The sequence below is a fragment of the Monodelphis domestica genome, chromosome 2 (genome assembly GCF_027887165.1).
Source record: "Monodelphis domestica isolate mMonDom1 chromosome 2, mMonDom1.pri, whole genome shotgun sequence".
Classification (NCBI taxonomy): Eukaryota; Metazoa; Chordata; class Mammalia; order Didelphimorphia; family Didelphidae; genus Monodelphis; species Monodelphis domestica.
This window is the reverse complement of record NC_077228.1, coordinates 153,988,674-154,009,584: the sequence shown is the minus strand read 5'-3', so window position 1 is coordinate 154,009,584 and position 20,911 is coordinate 153,988,674. Positions and strand designations below refer to the sequence as shown.

The window sequence follows — 20,911 nt, the reverse complement described above, 5'->3', positions numbered from 1 at the left end:
TATGAGATGTCTATAGGACAGTAATTGGTGATATGGGACTCAGAAGAGAGACTAAAGGTGGTCATAGAGATGTGAGTCACATAGAAATGATAATTAAATGCACTGGAACTGATTAAATCACTGTGAGATCTGGAGGTGCTTATAGAGATAGAAAAGGAGCCAAAAAAAGAGCCTTGGGAGATAACCACAGTTAGGGAATAAGGGAGAGATGAGAGTTAGCACAGGAGATAACTTTGACTCATCAATTGTTTTTGTTTTACTATAATCTAAAATGGAATGAGAAAGATATGTTCAAAAGTAACAAAAATCAAAACAGAGCTTTATGGAACAACCACAGTTAGGATATAAGGGAGAGATGATGGTCAGCAAAGGAAACAACTTTGATTCATCAATATTCTTTTTGGCTTACAGCAATTTTAAATGGCATGAGAAAGATCTGCTCAAAAGTAACAGAATCACACTATGTAGCTTGGGTCTCCCTCCCTACTAACCCAAAGTAAAGTATTAGGATGTAGGTTGGTAACTTCAGTTTTCCCTTTTCAAAATTTTAATAATTTGATCTCAAAACCTTTGTTTGCCTTTGAAGTAGAGTGGCAAAATGGCAAGGGTGCTAGGTCTAGAGCGAGGAGACCTGGGTATGGATCCCAGCTCTGACCCACTAGCTTTGAGATCATTTAACTTTCTGATCCTTCGTTTTCTTATCCATAAAATAGGGATAATGATTCTGGCATTGTCTACTCTTATTCCCTTGTGAGGAAAGTACTTTGTAAACCTCGAAACTCTAAATGAATGTGAATTGTTATGTTATGATGATAAAATACTTTGTCTTTTATTGTGCTATATTTTAATCCCCAGACCCACATTAATGGAAGTTCTTTTTTTCCAAACCTTATATGAAATGTTAGAAATAAGCCATAAAAAACATCAAAGACTTTTTATTCTGTCAAAAGTGAGAAAAAGATTGGAGAAAAATGTAAATCTGCAGTACAGAAAAGATTCAATACCATGCTAGACTATTCATTAATTTTTTTAAAATTTAGCTAGTGGAGTCCATAGAATGATGCCTTGAGAGCTAGAGGAGATACAGAACAAGCTGTCTTTCATACCTATCAAATAATATTTATTAAGCACCTTTATGCACAGGATCCTTTCCCCTGGCATCTTTCTTGGGAATTTAATCTGCTTTTGTGGATGACTAATTTCTAAAGTCACATTTAAATTCAATGTCTTCATATAAAGTATTTTAAGAGCTGTCACCCCAAACTGCTTATATTATGCATCTGGCTGAAGATAAATCTGGAAAGGACAACCCTGGACTTTTCAAGGAGAATGAGAAAAAGTAGATGATATCTAGATTGACCCACTGAAAAACAGTTCTATTTGATAAAGAACACCCAGCACAGCTTCACAGCTAACAGACCAAGAGGACAATAAAAAATATAAATATAAATCAACTGAACTCATGATTTGATTGGTGCAGGTGAGGTGAGGAAATTTCCTCCACCAATGCAGGTGGACACCTTCTCTGCAACTTAGTCAGCCAAAAAGTATTTATTAAGTACTTGCTCTATGCCAGGTACTATGCACCAAGTATACAAGGAAAAGCCTCTGCCAGATGTCAAGTCTGTCCAAGCAGAGAGACAGGCCTTAAAAGAAAGGGTGCACAGGTGCTTGGTCTTTGGGGGGGTGGGAGGGGGCTAAAGGGTCTTGTAAAGGGAGTGAAGTAGTGTGGCAAACAGATTAAGAGGAGCCGAGTTATCAGGTGATTCTATCTCTCACTTTTAATAATAATTATAAATTAATATAGTCTCCAGAGATTAATCATAACAATGGTCTAATATGAGGAGAGATGATTCAAAAGCTCTGAATATTCTCACACACAGAAATCTTGTGCATTTATAACAGTATGGCAAAAATAATATGGCAATAATCAATTTTAACATATCATATATTGTGTGGTGGTTTTAGAAATTGTTGGGTAATGTTTTATCATGAGTCCTTTGGATTTGTGCTTGGTCATTGTGTTCATCAGAGTTCCTGTACATTTCAAAGTTATAATGAACAATATTGTTATTTCTCCAAGCACTTCTGGTTCCTTTCTTGTTGGTCTTCTCGAGCCCTCATTTGGGACCTCCTCTAACACTATCTTTGTGATTCCATCAGTTCTCATGGATTCAATTAGCATCTTTATGAAGATTCTGAAATCTACATGTCAAGTCTCATTCTCTTGGATATCTGGAACTGGACGTCCTATAGATATCTCAAACTCAATCTGTCCAAGACAGAAAAAAATGATGTCTTTCCCCCCACTCTCAAATTCTCAACTTTTTTTGTTACTTTGAAAGGACTGTCATCCTCCCAGGCAGCCAGGCTTAACTTTCACAGTGCCATCATCACCCCTTCAGTCACAATCACCCCATATATCCAATCTATTGTCAAATGTTTCCTCCCTTCACAATGGCCCCTTGTTGAATGCAGATTTCCTCTCATCTGTACTTTTCAGTGGTGTTCTCATCGTTGTCCCTTCTTCAAGATTCTCCCCATATCATCTATCTTCCACTTGGTTGTGAAAGTGATTACCCCAAACTAAACATCCAAGTATGTAACCCACCTCCACCCCCAACTCAATAAACTCCAGTGGCTTCCCATTTCCTTTGGAACCAAAATTAAGTCATCTGACACTAAAAGCCCTTTAGACTTGCCATCTTCCTTTCCATTCTTATACTTTGCTCTTTCATAAACTCTACAGTCCAGAAAAATGGTCTACTTGCACAGTCCAGAAAAATGGTCTACTTGCTATTCACATGTGACTTTGAATTGTCTGTCTGAAATTGGCTAAAATTCTTTCCCTCTTCTCACTCCTTGGTTTCTTTGGCTTCATTCAAGACTAAACTCAAATCTTATCTTCTGCCACAGACCTTTCCCAGTCATTTCCATCTCCGATGAATGTCCATCTAAGATTACTATGTATGCTGTATGTATGTAGTTTTTACATGTCTCCATTGGTGAGGCAGTGGATACAGTGCTGAGCCTGGAGTGAAAAAGATTCATCTCAAGTTCAAATCTAGCTTTGAACATTTATTATCTGTGTGTGCCTGGACAAGTCACTTAACCCTCTTTGCCTCGTTTCCTCATTTGTAAAATAAGCTGCAGAAAGAAATAGCAACTCACTCCAGCATCTCTGCCAAGAAAACCCCAAATAGGGTCACAGAGTTGGACACAACTGAAAAAAAATGACTATGAACCCCATTAGTGAGTCATATGAGGACAAACAAGGTTTTGGCCTTTCTTTACATCCCTAGCACTTCACATAGGTCCCGGCACATGCAGTTGATTGACATAGGTTCATATTGATTTGAGGTAATGGGAAAGCAATGCAGTTTGGCAGGGAGTGCAGCGACAGGTCGTTCCTCTGCTTTAGAAAAATCAGTTGTAGAGTGAAGAATGATTTGTGTAGAGAGAGATGAGGCAGTGACACCAATTATAAAACTATTGCGATTGTTGTTCATCCTTCATTTCAAAAAGGACCAATGACATCAGAGGGTGATGTCTTGACTAGATCTTGAATTTAAATGAGGCATAATTGCAGTCTTCAGCCTCACTCTTCCAGTCATCAAAGTCCATCCAGTGGCAAGACAAGTCAGGATGACTGGCCATGGCCTGGGATGCACTGGATGACTTTGGTATCAAATGTCTGACAAAGCAGTAAGAGCTTCATAGCACCTGCTTCAGCACAAATTGTTCTCACCTGCTTATTCCACAGGGGAACTCTTCATATGCTTGAGATAGACATCCTCCCTAAGTCACAGATATACTGAGGCAGTTTTCCTGGGGGTAGCCACTAAGCATGCTAGTTTCTTGAAGATACAGGTGAGAGTTGAGTAACAGGTAGACACCCGAAGGTGGTTAAGCAGACCTCACTGAACCGTAACCTAACCCCTCCTGTTGCAGTACTCTAGGTGGGAAGTGATGAATGGTACCAGGGTTCTATCAATAGCCTGTTGGATCCAGACTCTTTGTCATCTAATTTGTTGGCTATCCTTCTCAGATGCATTAACTACAAATTTGATTAATATAGCTTTATGCTTTTATCCAACTCAATGCTAAATATTAAACAGCATATGGTCAAACACAAGTCCCTGGGAATCCTCCACTTGTTCCACTAATACTGAACTAACAAGTTATCTTTTAGGTTGTCATCTTGTCATTCCTGAACCTGAATTCATACCTTTCCATCTCTTTCAAATTATAGGAGGCAAAGATATCAATGTAGTGAAGCCAGCAGTTGACCAACCACCATCAGGAGAGCTTTTTCAAGGACTAAAGTGTGAAACCCAGCCTTTGAACATGCAAACCCACCCATTGATATCCCTAATACTAGTCTAACACCATAAGAACTCCAGGTAGCAATGAAATTCTCCAAAATCCTACTGGGGCATCTAGAAGCCCCAGAATCAATCAGGTTCTAAATTTTTTTCTTTCTGTTGGGACTCCTTGAAAGTTTGCCTCTTTATCTTTGTATCCTCTTTACACCTAGAGATGATATGCAAATGATACAGCAAATATGAAGCCAAAGTTGACTTTGGGCTCAAGGTCACACTAGTGGAGCCTTCCAATACTTGGAGCCTTCAAGTATTTCAATTAGAAGACACTAGTAAACATGAGGCCCACTAATCTTCTCCAAGCCCTTTAATATTTTACTTTTTAACAGCTTGAGGCACCAGCAACATTTTAAAAAATCCATCTTTTATGAGATTGAAAGTTCTGTAGTTTGTTAATGGAATAAACTAACATTCTTGAAATTTCTGTAACATTATATTCTGAGCAATGCCCTAGTCCACAGGTTGAATAAAGTAACAAAAGCAGGCATGATTGTAATATTATACTCCATTTGGGATAACTGATATAATTCTAAGAGTAACTTTGTTACCTTCAGATTGAAACAGATCAAAAACCATTTATCCACAAATTTGTCCGCCCTTGAAAGCTCATGACTTTTACAGTTCTGATTTGATTCACTTGCACATTCTATTTTGACATCACCAAAATTTGAGATTGAGGATCAAGGACCAAGTCCTACAGATAACACATTCAAGAAATTTCAGATCCTTCTCTAGCTTCCCAATCAATTATTTTTCACCAAAGATGCTATTTCTGATGCCATTTGTGGCAAATTTTGCATTAAACAAATGCATACAAATTTGCATTAAATTTGTAATTTTCCCCCAAATCCAATTATAAATTGCTCGCAAAATGTGTTTTTCATTTAGTGAACAAAAATGTTTCACAACAGGGACCCAATTTAAACTATTTTAGGACTAGAAATAGTAAATTATAAAATAGCAAATTTTTTATTGAGCCTTGATGTCACAACATCCATTACTTTGCTGTAAAGTTTATTGCATTCTTGCCTTCCATTTACTTATTGTGTAGATGGATTGTAACATAGGGTGGTTCCAAATCTGATTTTATCAATGTAGAGAATTCCTGACAAACTCCACAACCACAGAGCAGCAATTTTTTTGTATAACTTTTTGTACAAAGATGACTCCATTACTTTTCTTTCCCTTCAAAGTTTAAATGGTCAGCTTCATGCTACATTTTCTGTGCTACTCAATCTCTCCCAAAGAAGGTTGCACTTTGTGATTTCCTTGTCTTAGTTCTCAGTAGCAACCGTCTTACCCTAATTATCTGCAGGAGCTCCTCAAAAGCTTTATTCCCTTGGCACAATGGCCTTTTCTCCACCCCCCACTTTTGGTTCCTAAATCACTTTAAGGTTCTCATTTCTTAAAAGATCAATAAAACCAGCGATATCAGAAATCAAGATTTCAATGTCACTAAATAAAACTTGTTTTTAAACAGAAAATTTTTATAAACAAGTCAAAAAATTACTGAGGGTGGGGGTAATCACTGTACAAGTTCAAAAAGGCCTAGGCAGGTGTTCAGTATAGAATATCTCAATATGTACCAAGTACAAAGCTCTAGTTTTGAAACTGGCTTGCCTATAGAAAAGGAACTTGATCAGCCCAATCCTTCTCTGAAAAAGCTTTCATCTATGTCAAATACTGTAGTCTTGGTGTTCAAGAAGACAAATGAACCAAAGGTTTGGAAGTGAGTGCAGAGGAGAAATGAACCAAGATGATGAAAGAAGTACAAGGAAGGAGTCATGGGGGTTAGTTAAACTTATGCTAAGATGAATCTAGTAATAAGGTTGGAAGATATTATATTTCACCTTTGCAATCATCTAATCTAACCATACCTGAAAAGGAATTCCAAGGTCATGGTCTCTAAAGACTAGGGAATTCACAATATCCTGAGATAACCTACTTTACTTTTGGATAGTCAATTATCAGAAATTTTTTTCTTCACAACTGATTTTTAAACAAAAAAAGCTAAACAGAGTAAGAGGCAGAGGGAAACCATTTTGGAATATGCAATAATGTGTGACTGTAAAGACAAATATGTATGGAAAAGATATAACTAAGTGGCTTTGACGATGAGGAAAATAATCATAGAACTGAAAGGAACTCATTTAATACAAACCTCTCATTTTACAGGGGTTCTTGTGATAGTCTGTAATTTGTCCTATGTCAATCACCGTATAAGTTAATGGGAGAACAGAACTAGAACATTAATTTCCTGATTGTTACTAGTTCAGTGCTCTTTCCACCAACTGAATTGCAAAATAAATATCCAGGACTCATAACCTTGGCTTTAATTAAACTTCTAAAGGATTTTTTGAAGTGATTAACAGCTATTGCCCTATACACAAAAAATAAACTATCTCCAAAATGTATCCATTATTATCTTTATGAATGGGAAATACTTTATATCCAATGACTTCACAGCCTGTTAGCTTTGGTGAATTAAAAAAAATTGTCTAATATGCTTCAAAATTTACTAGGATAAATCAAATCCACCCTTAACCTCTGTAACAGAGTGCAGAATACTTTTTATTGCCTTAACTTTGTCAAAAAATGAGCACTGGGCATTTTAACATGTAGGAGTGTCATGTCATATGTATATTACAACATATATGCGTATTTTAGTAATTAATGAAATTAGTGATATTTAGATAATTCATAGTGTATTTATAAAATGAAATTTGTTCTTTTTGTTTTTACCAAAATACACTTCTTACTAAGATAAATAAATAAAATCCAAGCAAACCTACCTACACAAAGTTAGAATTAACTTTGGTAGATTTCAGTGTAATACATAGTCCATAACTAGTGTGTTTGCCCTTTTTTCCCCATTGCTGCTCATCTTCTGGGCTAAGAATTATTTAAATTTTTTTATTAAGATTTTATTATGTTGACATGTTTCTCATTCCACATCATCTTCGGCCAAGCTCTGTACACTCACAATTCTCTATGGAGGAAAAAAAAGGAAATGTATATAAGTTTCATACAAAAAAACTTTTGAAATTATATGTTACTAGCCAATCCACTTTATGATTTTTAAAATAGGATGTAGTTTTTCATAGTTAAAAATAAAAAGATAACTAATTCAAAAGGTATAAGTAATGCAAAAAAAAGACAAATGAAATCACTGTTGTCAATAACAGAGGCTAAAATCTTAGTTTAAGAAAATTTTAAATTCTTATAGATAAGTATTTAGAAACTGCAGTGTGGCCTGTCTCTGAATCACTGGTTCAAGAGCTCAGGTACAGTGTTGTACTATAAAAATCAACACTGTGTACCCTTAACTTCTGACACCATATTCTTTTATGGACAAGGTCTAAACAGAACTTAACCCCTGGTTTTGGGTTTCCCAAGTCCATGGAATTTTTTGTCCACTCAGTCCTATTCCAACTAAATATCACAACCCAGCTAGGAGAGATCATCCTGAAGGGTCATTATTAATTAATAATTAATAGGGTACTTAGCCATTACACTTTGATGATGCTCTCCTCCCACAACCATTCCCACCTCTTACATATTTCAGTCTTTGGACTTCAAAGCCACATGAGGGTACATCAATAGATGATAATGCACAAAGACAATAGTCTTGGTCACCGAGAGACTACCACTACTACATATTTCATATTTATGATTATCCTGCTTGCCAGGATATATATGCCTATATACATGCCTAGAGTGCTATTCTAAAACTTTATGACTGAATTTTATTATTTAACAAGTTTACTAGGAAGGCATTTAAATTCCATTTTCAAAACAAGGAAATTTAATTTTCAGATGCTACAGGTCACTTTCTGATTGCGGCAGAAAACTCCACTTTCTTACCTGGCTAATTGTAGGCAGCTTAGTCAGAAGCATCTGGAACACTGGTGGTGGAAGAGTTTGCTGTAAAACTTGCAACAATTGCTGTGGCTGCCCACAGACAGCAATGGCATTTGTCAAGTGGTCAACACCTTTTTCATATTCACCTAGAAAAGAATTACATGTATGTCAATGTTTTTTATGGAACCTGCAGTCTTTCCCCTTAAAGAGCACTTTTTGCTATAATCTATTAAATTAAAAATTATAGAAAAAAATTCCATTTACACGAACCTACTTATTTTATATTAATGTATCATAATACTTGAATTTTAAAAATCAGAATTTCAAAACATGTTCTACAAAATTCTTTCTATATTATGGAAAATCATATAAATATTGTAGTAACCTACTTGTATTGGCCATTTTTATATGTACTCTAGCTTATTTGATCTTATTATAACAGATTTGAATTTTCTTTTAAGACTCAGCCATAGTTTAAGATATTATTTTGAAAATCAGGTCAACCCTATTCACAGATGGCCTTTCAAGCTAACTTGCTAAAATACTGTGGAGTCTCAGTCTTTGATTCTTCTTTAGAATAGGACATAATCAAAAGAAAAAATTTTGTATTTTTCATGATAATTACCTTGGGCTAGTAATTCCTCACCAAGCTGTATTTCTTCAAGGAAGAACTTCTGAACAGCTTCTGCGTCTTTAAGGTCAGGTAACTATAATGAAAACAGATCTTAATTTAGGAAACTATCAAAATTTCTAACTTGGACTACTATTAATGAGCATTCATTTTTGCAAAATTAAAACTAATCTTTATTATTACTTTCAAATATTTAATATTTATATTTAATGATAAATAGGCCATCTGAAACTAGAAAATTAATTGAGGCTTTTTTAAATTCTAAAAGTTCAGTAACATTAGAAATGTATAAAAGGTATATTAAAGGCTAATAAAAATGACAATCTCAGCATAATCCAGTAAAACACTGATGGAGAGTTATGAAACAACTTCTACACACATGTGACCAGGAACAAATCACTTAGGAAGTCTGAATTTGAAATTTCCTTATCAGTAGAAACAAGGTGGTTGGACTAAATCACAAAAGGTTGGTTGTACCTCTAAAATATTATAACTTCAATATAGTCAGCTGAAAACAAGGCATTTCTGATACTGAATGTATTTTTCACTGGTCACACCAATCCAGCAAATCAGCACAGATCTGTTGATTATAGGCAAAACATGTAATGACTTTAACCTGATTGAAGTACTTAAAAAAATAAAACTAAGTATCTAGACTATGTACAAATAGTGCTAAGTGTTGGAAATACAAAGATAAATGACACAGTGCCTGCTCAAAGGAACTTAAAGCTCAAATCTCACATCTTTCTAGGAAGTCTTTCCCTACTTCCAATATTATCAATTAGTGCCTCCCCACCTCCTGCATATTATAATATATATATATATTTTTAATGTCTTTTATTTACTTGTTCGCGAACAAGTTGCATCTTCCAATAGAATATAACCATGCTTCTGTTTGCTACTTTTATTTCCCCTAGCACAGTGCATAGTTCACAGAAAGCAATAAATGTTTGATTGATAATAATCTAGGGTGCAAAGTAGGGAAAAATTGATAAGGTAATAGGGCATAATGGAGGTAAAAGATCCAAAGAGTTCTGGAGAAATTTTATGTACATAGTTGTCTGTATGATGTCCTCACTGGAATATGAATCCAAAAACTGTTTTGACTTTCCTTTTAATGCCAGTGTTTCACACAGGGCCTACCATGCACGCATGGATATATACCTTTACCTTGTGTCTTGCAATCAACACTAAGTATCAGTTTCAAGGCAGAACAGGTTTAAGGGATAGGTAACTGGGGTAATAAGTGACTTGGCCCAGGGTCACACTGCTAGGAAATGTCTGAAATTATATTTGAACCTAGGACCTCCTGTCTCCAGGCCTGGCTCTCTATCCACTGAGTCACCTTGCAGCCCCAGGGCTTAGCACATATTAAATACTCAATAAATGCTTGTTAACCGATAGCAGTTATCTGTAAGAAAACAAATTCGCTGGGATGTTAAAGTTTCCAAACATCTTAAAGAGCTTAAGTGAGTATAGACTAATAGTAAAAGTACCTATTGCAAAGAACAGCACTGGTGATAATACAAAGACAAAAGAAGTGCCAATTTACAACGGCAAAAGAGAAAAAGACAAAGAAGGTAACCAGGAGATAAATATGAGATAAGCTAAGCCAAAGGATCCTGTAAGGAAGCAGGAATGTATGCGAGTATGGGAAGTAGAATGAACAAAAACAGAAATTTATCATTAAGAGAACTGGTAGCCACCAAGCATTCTTTGGATTGCTAAGATATAAAAGTGAAATAATCTACTAAGAGAAAGAGGGTGGGAGGAGTGGAAAGCTTGAGGAGAAATTGCTATAGGGATTATGTTAAGTCAGAAAAATGTTTGCCAGGTAGCGGTAGAGGCCTAGGCAAAATTGTACAACATTAACTCTAATTGAAGCCAGTATTTATGATTTCTTAACTAGCTCCAGCAACATTCAGTGGCTTGACAGTAGATTCTACTATATCATACTGATACTGAACAGTACCACGTTTTGCCATCTGCAGTTATATTTTTAAGTATAGAAAAGGCTGGGGAGAACCTGAAAGTTTCATTAGTGTAGTGTAGTTTTTCAAAGAACAGCAGAAATGAAAAACATTAGAAGGGGCTAGGTAAGTAATTTATCCCAAAATCAAGTAGAACTAGATGTCATTCCCAATAACATAAATGCATTTTTAGTATCTCAAAATCATACTCAAGCCTCTAATCTTGTCAATAGGCAAAACCAAGTATGGTTTAGAAAATTTGATTATGCTAATTTTTTTCATACTACAATTTACATACATTTTACTTAATCCTAAAGATGACAAGTCACTATCTTCTAAAATTGATTTGCCAGACAATATGATGCCAGTCATTTAACTTTTGCATCTCTGTTGTCCAGAGTAATATAGAACTTCAGTAGGAAATGGATTACTGCTAGTAATCCCTTCCTAGATGCTATGGGGTATTTTTGTAAATTTACCCTTTTGTTGCTAATTAACAAACTGTGGAACAAAAATGGTAATAATAAGTCAAGACCTTCCACAGAAGGTCTTGATTTGTTGGAGGAAAGGAACAGGAGAAAAAAACCAAAATAGTACTGTTGAATGAGTGCTTAGATTTAGAATCTAACAGGCTTAAATCTCAGGATTACATTTAGTAGCCTTGGTTAAGTTACTTAACCTAGGCCAGTTTCCTCACTTGTACAATGAAAGGTTTGGACTAGATAATGTTCAGGATTCCTTCTAGCTCAAAAAAGATGATTCTTCTTGTCCTTCAGCTCAAGTAATAGGAATTGTGAACAAGGAAAGAAAATGAATGGAGAGCAAGAGGGAAATAAATCTGGAAGGACTTAATTGAAGGATTCAAGCTAACAGACCTAAGGTTAAAGTAACAAAGTTGAGTTAAATGAATATATGAAAGTGAAGTAGGAATGACAAAAAAATTAGGGTATGACTGATAGTTTTCAAATATTTGAAGAACTGCCATTGGGAGGAATTATACTTCCATTGTCCGAGTCCAAAAGCAATAATAGGTTAAGTTAGGAAAAGGCAATTTTAGACTTCATATGAAGGGGGGAAGGGAGGGGTACAAACACCTTTTAAACTTGGAGAAGCTATATGACTACTTGTCTACTATACTCTAGTGAGAATACACGTATGTTGTCAAGTTAGTGATCATTCAATAAGAGTTAAAGAAAAGATGAAAAGTAATGTTTGGCGATTGCCATCCTATGGGGAGTCTATGGCAGCTATTTGTTGACCTGATAATAAGAATTCTGCCATTCCCTAGAGCATGAGTAGTTCAGGTTGTGACAGAAAAGTTCTAAGATTGTCAAACTTGAAGACTACTTACTCCCCAATTCTTGTTTATTCAAGTGGGTACAGTACAAGTGATACTATTACAAGAAATCTATAGTTTTATGAAGTCTTAGGCAAGAAACCAAAGAATGATAGTGGATAAAGTTTTCAAAACTGCTGCTGATCAAAGGCAAAGGCTCAGAAGAGAAAGGAAGATTAGGGAAGTAAACAGATGGTTAAGAAGATGGTATTGAACTAGAAAGGAATAGAAAGGCATTTCCAAAAAATAATAAACAGTATATATCTAAAACCATCAGTAAGCATCTGCAATGGAGATAAATTAGAAGCTTTCCCAATAAGATCAGGAGTGAAACAAGGATGCCCATTATCACCTCTATTATTTAACATTGTACTAGAAACACTAGCAGTAGCAATTAAAGAAAAAGAAACTGAAGGTATTAAAATTGGCAATGAGGAGACCAAGCTATCATCTTTGCAGATGATATGGTCTACTTAAAGAATCCTAGAGAATCCACTAAAAAGCTAGTAGAAACAACTAACAAAATAAACCCATAAGTCATCAGCATTTCTATATATCTCCAACACATCTCAGCAGCAAGAATTAGAAATAGAAATTCCATTTAAAATCATCCTAGACAATATAACACTTAGGAATCTATCTGCCAAGACAAACACAGTAACTATATGAACACAACTACAAAACACTTCCCACACAATTAAAACTAGATCTAAATAATTGGAAAAATATTAATTGCTCCTGGGTAGGAGGAGCTAACATAAAAATGACAGTCCTACCCAAACAAATTTATTTGGTGTAATACCCATCAAACTACCAAGAAACTTTTTTTTTACTGAATTAGAAAAACCATAACAAGGATATCCAGGGAAATAATGAAAAAACGTGAAGGAAAGTGGCCTAGCAGTATCAGATCACAAACTATACTATAAAGTAGTGGTCATCAAAACGGTATGGTATTGGTTAAGATACAGAAAAGAGAATCAGTGGAATAGACTTGGAATAAGTGACCTCAGCAATCTATGATCAAGCAAGAAAAAATTACAAAATGTAAAATAATTACAAATTAAAATTTTTGTACAAAAAAAAAATGCAACCAAAATTAGAAGGGAAGCAACAAATTGGGAAACAATCTATAATAAAAACCTCTAACAAAGGTCTAATTACTCAAATTTATAAGGAGCTAAGCTAAATCAATTGCAAAAAAAAATCAAGCCATTCCTCAATTGATAAATGGGCAAGGGACACAATTTTCAGATAAAGAAACCAAAACTATTAATAAGCACATGAAAGTGTTCTAAATCCCCTAATCAGAGAAATGCAAATCAAAACCACCTCTCACCTAACAGACTGGCTCATATAACAGCAAAGGAAAGCAATAAATGTTGGAGGGGATGTGGCAAAATTGGGACATCAATGCTCTGCTGGTGGAGTTGTGAATTGATCCAACTATTGTGGAAGGCAATTTGGAACTATGTTTGCAAAGTGTGCTAAAAGACTGCCTGCACCTTGGATCCAGCCATAGCACTGCTGGGTTTGTACCCCAAAGAGATAATAAAGAAAAAGACTTGTAGAAGAATAATTCATAGCTGTGCTCTTTGTGGTGGCAAAGAACTGGAAAATGAGGGGATGCCCTTCAATTGGGGAATGGCTAAACAAATTGTGGTATCTCTGTTGGTGATGGAATAATGAACTTCCATGTGAACTGGAGGAATTCCATGTGGACTGGACAAACTCCAGGAATTGATGCAGTGCAAGGAGCAGACCCAGGAGAACATTGTACAATCGAAATGTCATGGACTTCTTTAGTGGCAATGCAGTGATCCAGAACAATTCAGAGACTTATGAGAAAGAATGCTATCCACATTCAGAGGAAGAACTGTGGAGAAGAAACATAGAAAAACAACTGCTTGATCACATGGGTTGATGGGGATATGATTGGGGATGGAGATTCTAAATGATCACCCTAGTGCACACATCAAAAATATGGAAATAGGTTTTGATCAAAGACACACTTAAAACCCAGTGGAATTGCACATTGGCTATGGGAGGGGGTGAGGAGAGGGAAGGGAAAGAGGACTCTTGTAACCAAGGAAAAATATTCTGAACTAATGAAATAAAAAAAAATGAATTAAAAAATGAGACAACCATTCATGATTCCAAATGACCCACAATCTGTTATGTATCTTCTGACAAGTTAAAGATTCAAGCTGTTGAATGAGAGGTTCATTTTTGGACATAGCCAATTTGGGAAATTGGGAAATTGTTTTGATTGACCATGCATCATTCATTAGCTCAGCTTAAGTGGCACAATAAAGCATGGGAGTTAAGAGTCAAGAAAATTCATCTTCCAAAGTTCCAATCTGGCCTCAGACACTTAAGCCCTGTGAACCTGGGAAAGTCACTTAACCATGTTTAATTTTCTTCATCTATAAAATGAGTTGGAGAAGGAAATGGCAAACTACTCATCTTTCCCAAGTAAACCCTTAATGGGAACAATAGATTCGAACAAGATTGAAAAACAATGTTGAAAAACAACAATATCCATTACAATAAGGGTTTTTCCCCCCTTTTGAATTGGAGAAATTCTTAATGAAAAAACAAAACAAAAAAAAGTATACAGGTCCAGAATACCTAAGGGTCCTATATTGTGGCAAATGGGAAGGCCCAGGGGTCCTTATGTTTGATAAAATACATGATAGTGCTGCAGTTCAACAGTGAAAATTCTCCTCAGCTGTAAAGCAACTAGTCCACCTTAGAATTTGTGATAAAGGAGAAGTATAGTATAGTCTAATATACATCCTAGATCTGGGAATATTAAATTTCAAGGAATACCAAGAGTAGATAGGACCTTGGTGCCTAAAATTCTAAAGAAAAAGCCAACCAAGTAAGAAGGAAAGCTCCCAAGAATAAAATTCTTAAAACGCAAAGAAAAACAATTACTATAAAGATTCCAGGATCACTGATATAAGAGCTAGAAGCCAACTATGTCATCTAGACCAAATTCCTCATTTTAAAGCTGAGGAAATTAAGATCTTGAGGGGTTAAATTCACCTAAGCACCAATAGGGAATAGGTGACAAAAATCAGGATTTGAAGCCAGGACCTCTGACTCCAGTTCTGGTACAAGTCTAGCAAAGGAGACTAAGGAGTACTCAGTCAGATATGTAAATTAAAGAGATCACTGGTAACTGGAGAAACCAAGTACTCAAAGTCATAAAACATTCAATTTATAGGATCATAGATGTAGAGAATTAAGGGTCCTAAAAGAATGGCCCCCATTCATTTTATAGACGAAGAAAATAAGTTCCAGAATGGTTACAGGACCTGCCTAATCACCCCAGGGGTAAATGGCAGATTTGGACCTCGGGGCCCTATAATTCCAACACTCTTCACTAAACTATTTGTTCTCCCACTCTCTAGTGGGAGAAAAACAGGGAAGTTACAGAAAAGCAGAATTAGATTTGATATAAAGGAAAACTTGCTAACAATTAAGAGTCATTAAAAAATAAGTCATAATAAGAGTCATCCAAAAAAGTATGAGGTCTTCAAAAAAGACTGGATGGAATCAGGATTACACAAGACCTGGTTGCACCAACAGTGAAGGCCCAGAAGGCATGGGATATCCTGGAAAGCAACCAAAGGAATGGGGTCTACAATCAAGAATCAACTACCCAGCAAAATTGACCACATTCTTCCAGGGGAAAGTATGCTCATTTAATAAAATGGATTTCCAAGCATTCCTGAAGAAAAGGCCAGATTTAAACAGAAAATTTCATGCCCAAATACAGAACAAGAGAATCACCAAAAAGTAATAAAGGGGAATAAAAATTTAAGGGACCCAATAAGTTCAAATGATTTGTATTCCTATATGAAAGATATTGGTAACTTAAAAAAGGCTGGATGATCCCTTCCTGGGCATGTCGGAGAGCAGGAGCCTAATTCAAATAGAAATGAAGCTTGCCCATGGCATCCTGACTTAGAAAACCTCAAATTTAAAAAATTTTATTGTATTATTTTTTTAATATTCAATTACATTTTAATCTGTAAACCCAACAGGAAGTTTTGCCAGCTGGCTACAAGGGCTTCGCACCTGAGATTTATCTTTGTTCGGGTATAAATTGGACTAAATGTTTGATATGGTCCATTTCAACTCAGATTCTGTATTTTATATAAGTGAGTGCCAATGTCTAAGTGTTCTTGACTCAGCATTTTATCCACTCTACCATGATGCCTCTGGAAACATCAAACTACTTCAAGAATGTTATTACCGTTATTGCCATCTGCCCATAGGAAGTTTGGGAAGCAAAAGACTCATTGTAATTGTTATGTAAGTATAATTCTCAAACACATTCTATCAACTAAGATAAAAATTGCTTCTATGCAGAATGCATGCCCTTAAACTTGCCAAAAAAAATTTAATGAGTTGGATTAAATTTCCTTTTCTTTTCCATACTCAACTTCTAGAAAAGATGGTACTAAAAAGGGAAAAAACCCCCACATGGCAGGCTATCATCAATAAGACAATATAAAGTGGAAATATAAAAAGCTTAAGAATCAAGATCTAAGTTCTAGACTTCTATAACCAAGCCATTTTATAGGCCTTCAATAAGGCCTCAATTAGTCTCTTCTGGACCTAAGCTTTTTCATCTATCTATTGTGCAATTAAAAATGTTACCCTAAAAACTACATTTTTGCAGGAGCCCACTGACTTCCTGTCATGTAAATCATGTTATGTACTTCTGGTAGAGGGGATAAATTCAGTGGGCGTTCCTACTCTGGTCTCTTTCCTTCCTGTGGATGAGCATGGTGGTAGTAAGCCTGGGGGTTTTGAACAGGCTGATTAGCCATGGTAATACGGTTTTCCTTTTGTATCCCCCTTTTATTCCTTTATTTCTAATGATCAGATATAATATTTTAATTATTGATGATTACCTTTAATTTTTATAATATGAAATGAGGCACTAGGTGATCTTAAGAAATCAAATAAATTTTACAGATTGAAACAAAATTTTACTAGTCAAAACATTTTCATTTTGCAAACTGAGGACCCAGAAAGTTGGTGTGCTCAAAGCTACACAGGTAGTAGCAGATATGGAATTTGAAGGAGTCCATCATACATACAACTCCAATGATTGCTTCCCCAAAACAATGACTAATGAATCAATGTCAGCTAGTGTCTTTAATGGCCCTGTCCTCATCAATAATTTTTACTGATAACCAGAAAAGCACAGATGGGAGGTTAATTGAAATCAAAACTGAGAGATGACAGAATTAGCATTTATAACTGGACAAGGCCTCTGAAAATATCAAGATAAATCTAAAAACCTGCTTATTGAAATACTTCCAAGGATCCAGGCAGTTCATATCAAGTCATGTGAAGTCTTTATAACTTCATAGAACCTGTCAAGAGGTCATTTCATACTTCTGGTACAGCCTTTGAAAAGCTATGAGCAGCATCAATGATACAGTAAGATATCCAAGTATTAAGTCTCACACTTAAAAAAAGGCAGCACAATTATATCATATTAAAAACTTGCAGTTCCAGTTCAGTCTTTAAATGATTGAAATAACTATACCTAAAGAATAAACTATAACTGAAAATTCTAAATGCAATACTTTGAAATTTCTACATTCATAAAAATATATATACATTTAAATGGATTTAAAATCTATTAATACATTTTTACATAATAGTCTGTATAAGTACAGGTTCTTAATTAGGATTACCTTGGAAAGCCCAGCTCTCTCTTTAGCAAGCTTCTGTTTCTTTCTTCCTGTAACAGATTTAATACACATTCATTTGACAATGAAAATAGTGATTAAATAGTAATGGTTGAATAACTTAAAGGCATACTCTAACTTAGAATTGGAAATGATCTGCAAAAGCCTACCTCAGAGTTAAGATCAAAAAAGACAACGTATATAAAATTGTTTTGAAATAATTTAACTGTTCTACAAATGATCATGCACTTGAGCTGAGACAGATGGATGTCTGTGAATGAAAAGATTCTGTGTGAAGGACTCTCCCAGGATCACCTCTGGGGCCCCTACTGTGTCCCAGCACTGCTAGAGCTAGAGTGTTAGAGTTAAGACAGTGGACTTGGATCATGGGATAGTGACCTAGGCACTTGACCTTTTGAAAGGATGAAGTTATTGATCCAGGTAAGAGAGAAGGAATAAAAGAGGGAATTCCAGGAAGTGAGTTCTCTCTATTCTCTCAGGGAATGCTCTATAGGAAGGTGACTGTGGTGAGGGAGCCATGTGGAGAGAAATTACATGGCTAGTTTAAAAACCAGTTTAATTTAATTATAACAATTCTATAGAATTCCCCTTCTTTCTTTGACCTATTCCAGCCATAAATTCAAGATGTAACCATAGTACCTATAGTGAGCTATATATACACACCATATTTAGCAACACTGACATAGACTCCAATAGATTTAAGTATCATTTGGTAATGCATGAAGCAATATTAACCTAAGTAATCTAATTATAGAGTATGTAAAGGTTTGTTAGTGATGACTGACCCCCCATAATTAACTTGAAAGAGTAGTAAATTGATAAGCAATTATATACAGTAGCAGATATACAGAAAACCTAAAATCTGATAACTAGAAATTTTGCATTATTTTCAAATATCCTGTCAGAATCTACCTGTTGGTATAGACAGGCACTAGAAAGAAACTAGAAAGAGAACACCCAAGTTACATGCTTAGTCATTGAAATCAGGATTAAAACTCAGATGCAGGATTGCAGAGGACAAAGAGCAGAGGTTTTCAAAAGTCAAAGGAGCCTGCCTCTGTCTGAACTTCCTGGGCCTCACTCAGTATCCTCATCTATAAAATGAGAGTTGTGACCACCTGAGGTTACAAATTAACATTTTGGTGGGTGGAGACCTAAGAAGGAGATTTGAAACTGAGGGAAAATGGGTAAAGGGGAGACAAAGGAATAAAGACTCAAGACACAAGGAGTTGAAAAACATAGGCTCCATTGTGCATGCTCCTCTGATGGTATTGAGAGGGATCTGCATGTGTCCCCAAACTTTTATTGGAGAATAGTGGGAGGTAGCTAATGAACATGTGGCATGACATAGGATTTAACATTGGATCAATTGACAATCATGTAATTATAGAGGAGGTTAATCAATGTGGTCTAACAATGAGGTGGCAGCTAATGCTCAGTCCGGAAATTTTTCTGACCTTTGGACTGAAGATTTGGAAATACAATGATCAATAAGTAACATGACCAAGTGTCTGGTATTTGAGTACTTAGGTTACAATATCAATATATCAATAATACTTTCAAGATGAAAATACACCTGGGATGCTAGAAGAGTTGACTAGACAGTCTCAATAAAGCAATAGCAAACATATTGCTCTAGGGTTGCAAAGCTTTACACATGATCTCATGATCATCACAACAATGTTGTGAGATAGGATGCAGAACTTGAAAGTTTGAGGCAAAAATTAGGACCCAAATCTTCCTGATTCCAGGTCCAGAAATCTAATTAGCTCTATATGGCTCAACATACACAATTTGGAAATCCTCAATGTACTAAGTAAAGTAGACAACTCCCAATTGGTGTGCTCATAGGCCATAATTTAAAATATCTCCATCAAAATAATGATTACCATGAAGACAAATTTATTAATAGAATGAATTTGAACACCCAAAGTCAAAACAAATGTTCTCATGTTAATGAGGCTAAATAAGAATACTACTAGATCACAAGGTAAGCAGAACAAAAAATTTAATGATCCTAGACCTTTTGACTACAATAACCAGAGATCTTTCCAAAACACTAGTTCTGCCAAATGAAGTAACATAAATATCAATGAAACCGATATAATTGTTACCACTCCTAAGTTTTATCATGCAATAATAATGGATGTTTAAAATGGCTTTGTCTCAATTTAAAATGGCCAGTAGATGGCAAAGTTCTCTCATGAAATATCTTGGCCAAAAATGAAGCATGACTACAAATTTCCAAACTTGGAGAAGGCTTTTCTCTTTCCAAAGTTTACACTCAATTCTGCCCTTTAAAATTTTACTTTGGTTTCCTCAAATGCAAAAAAGGAGATTTAGCAGCACTTGTCAGGATCAAATAAGAATATTGATAAAATGCTTAGCACAGTATTTGGAACATAGTATGATGAGATGGGTACATGCTCATTCCCTTCTGTTCCCCTTCCCCTCTACTCTGGTCTTTGTTCAGTCTCCCCATTTGCCTAAAAAATCCTCCCTCCCTCATCTCTTCAAGATGGATGGGAAAACATTCTACTGATATCCAACCTTTCCTCAACTTACTTTGAATTTAATCTGTACCTAGGTTATGAATAGAATGAAGGCAAGAAAATACAAGGAAAGTACCAGGAGAAAAATCTATAAAATGCCAATAGGCAGGTGATAGTGTTCTAGAGTGGTAGCAATGGAAACATAGAAAAGGGTACCATTCAAGATCCACTGGATTTTTTTGGCTAAATGAACCTGAGAGATGAGGTAGCTAATTAAGTTCAAGCACCAGGAAGATATTCAAATGGAGATATACTATAGGCAGTTTGGAGAGGTGGGTCTGGAGTTATGGAAGGTTCTAGGTTCTAGTTATTTTTGAGGGAACAGCAGAAGCCACAGGACTTTCAGGATTGTGGCTTTCAGATTTCAGGAAAGTATAGAATACAGCTAGAGAAGAAAACTAATAAGAGACCTCTGGAATTCTAAGCACATTAAGGGGA

General features: G+C 35.6%; 1 protein-coding gene across 1 annotated transcript in view; it reads right to left on the bottom strand.

Annotated features, from left to right (window-relative positions):
- Positions 1-6,932: 6,932 nt before the first annotated feature.
- Positions 6,933-20,911, bottom strand: part of TOMM20 (translocase of outer mitochondrial membrane 20) — a 16,411-nt gene continuing 2,432 nt past the window's right edge. Inside the window, exons 2-5 of the mRNA XM_001368887.5 lie at positions 17,907-17,953; positions 8,869-8,950; positions 8,247-8,389; positions 6,933-7,371 (exon numbers count right to left, since the gene is read on the bottom strand). Coding sequence (XP_001368924.1) covers positions 7,327-7,371; positions 8,247-8,389; positions 8,869-8,950; positions 17,907-17,953 — 317 coding nt within the window. The 3' untranslated portion in view covers positions 6,933-7,326. The remainder of the gene's footprint in view (positions 7,372-8,246; positions 8,390-8,868; positions 8,951-17,906; positions 17,954-20,911) is intronic.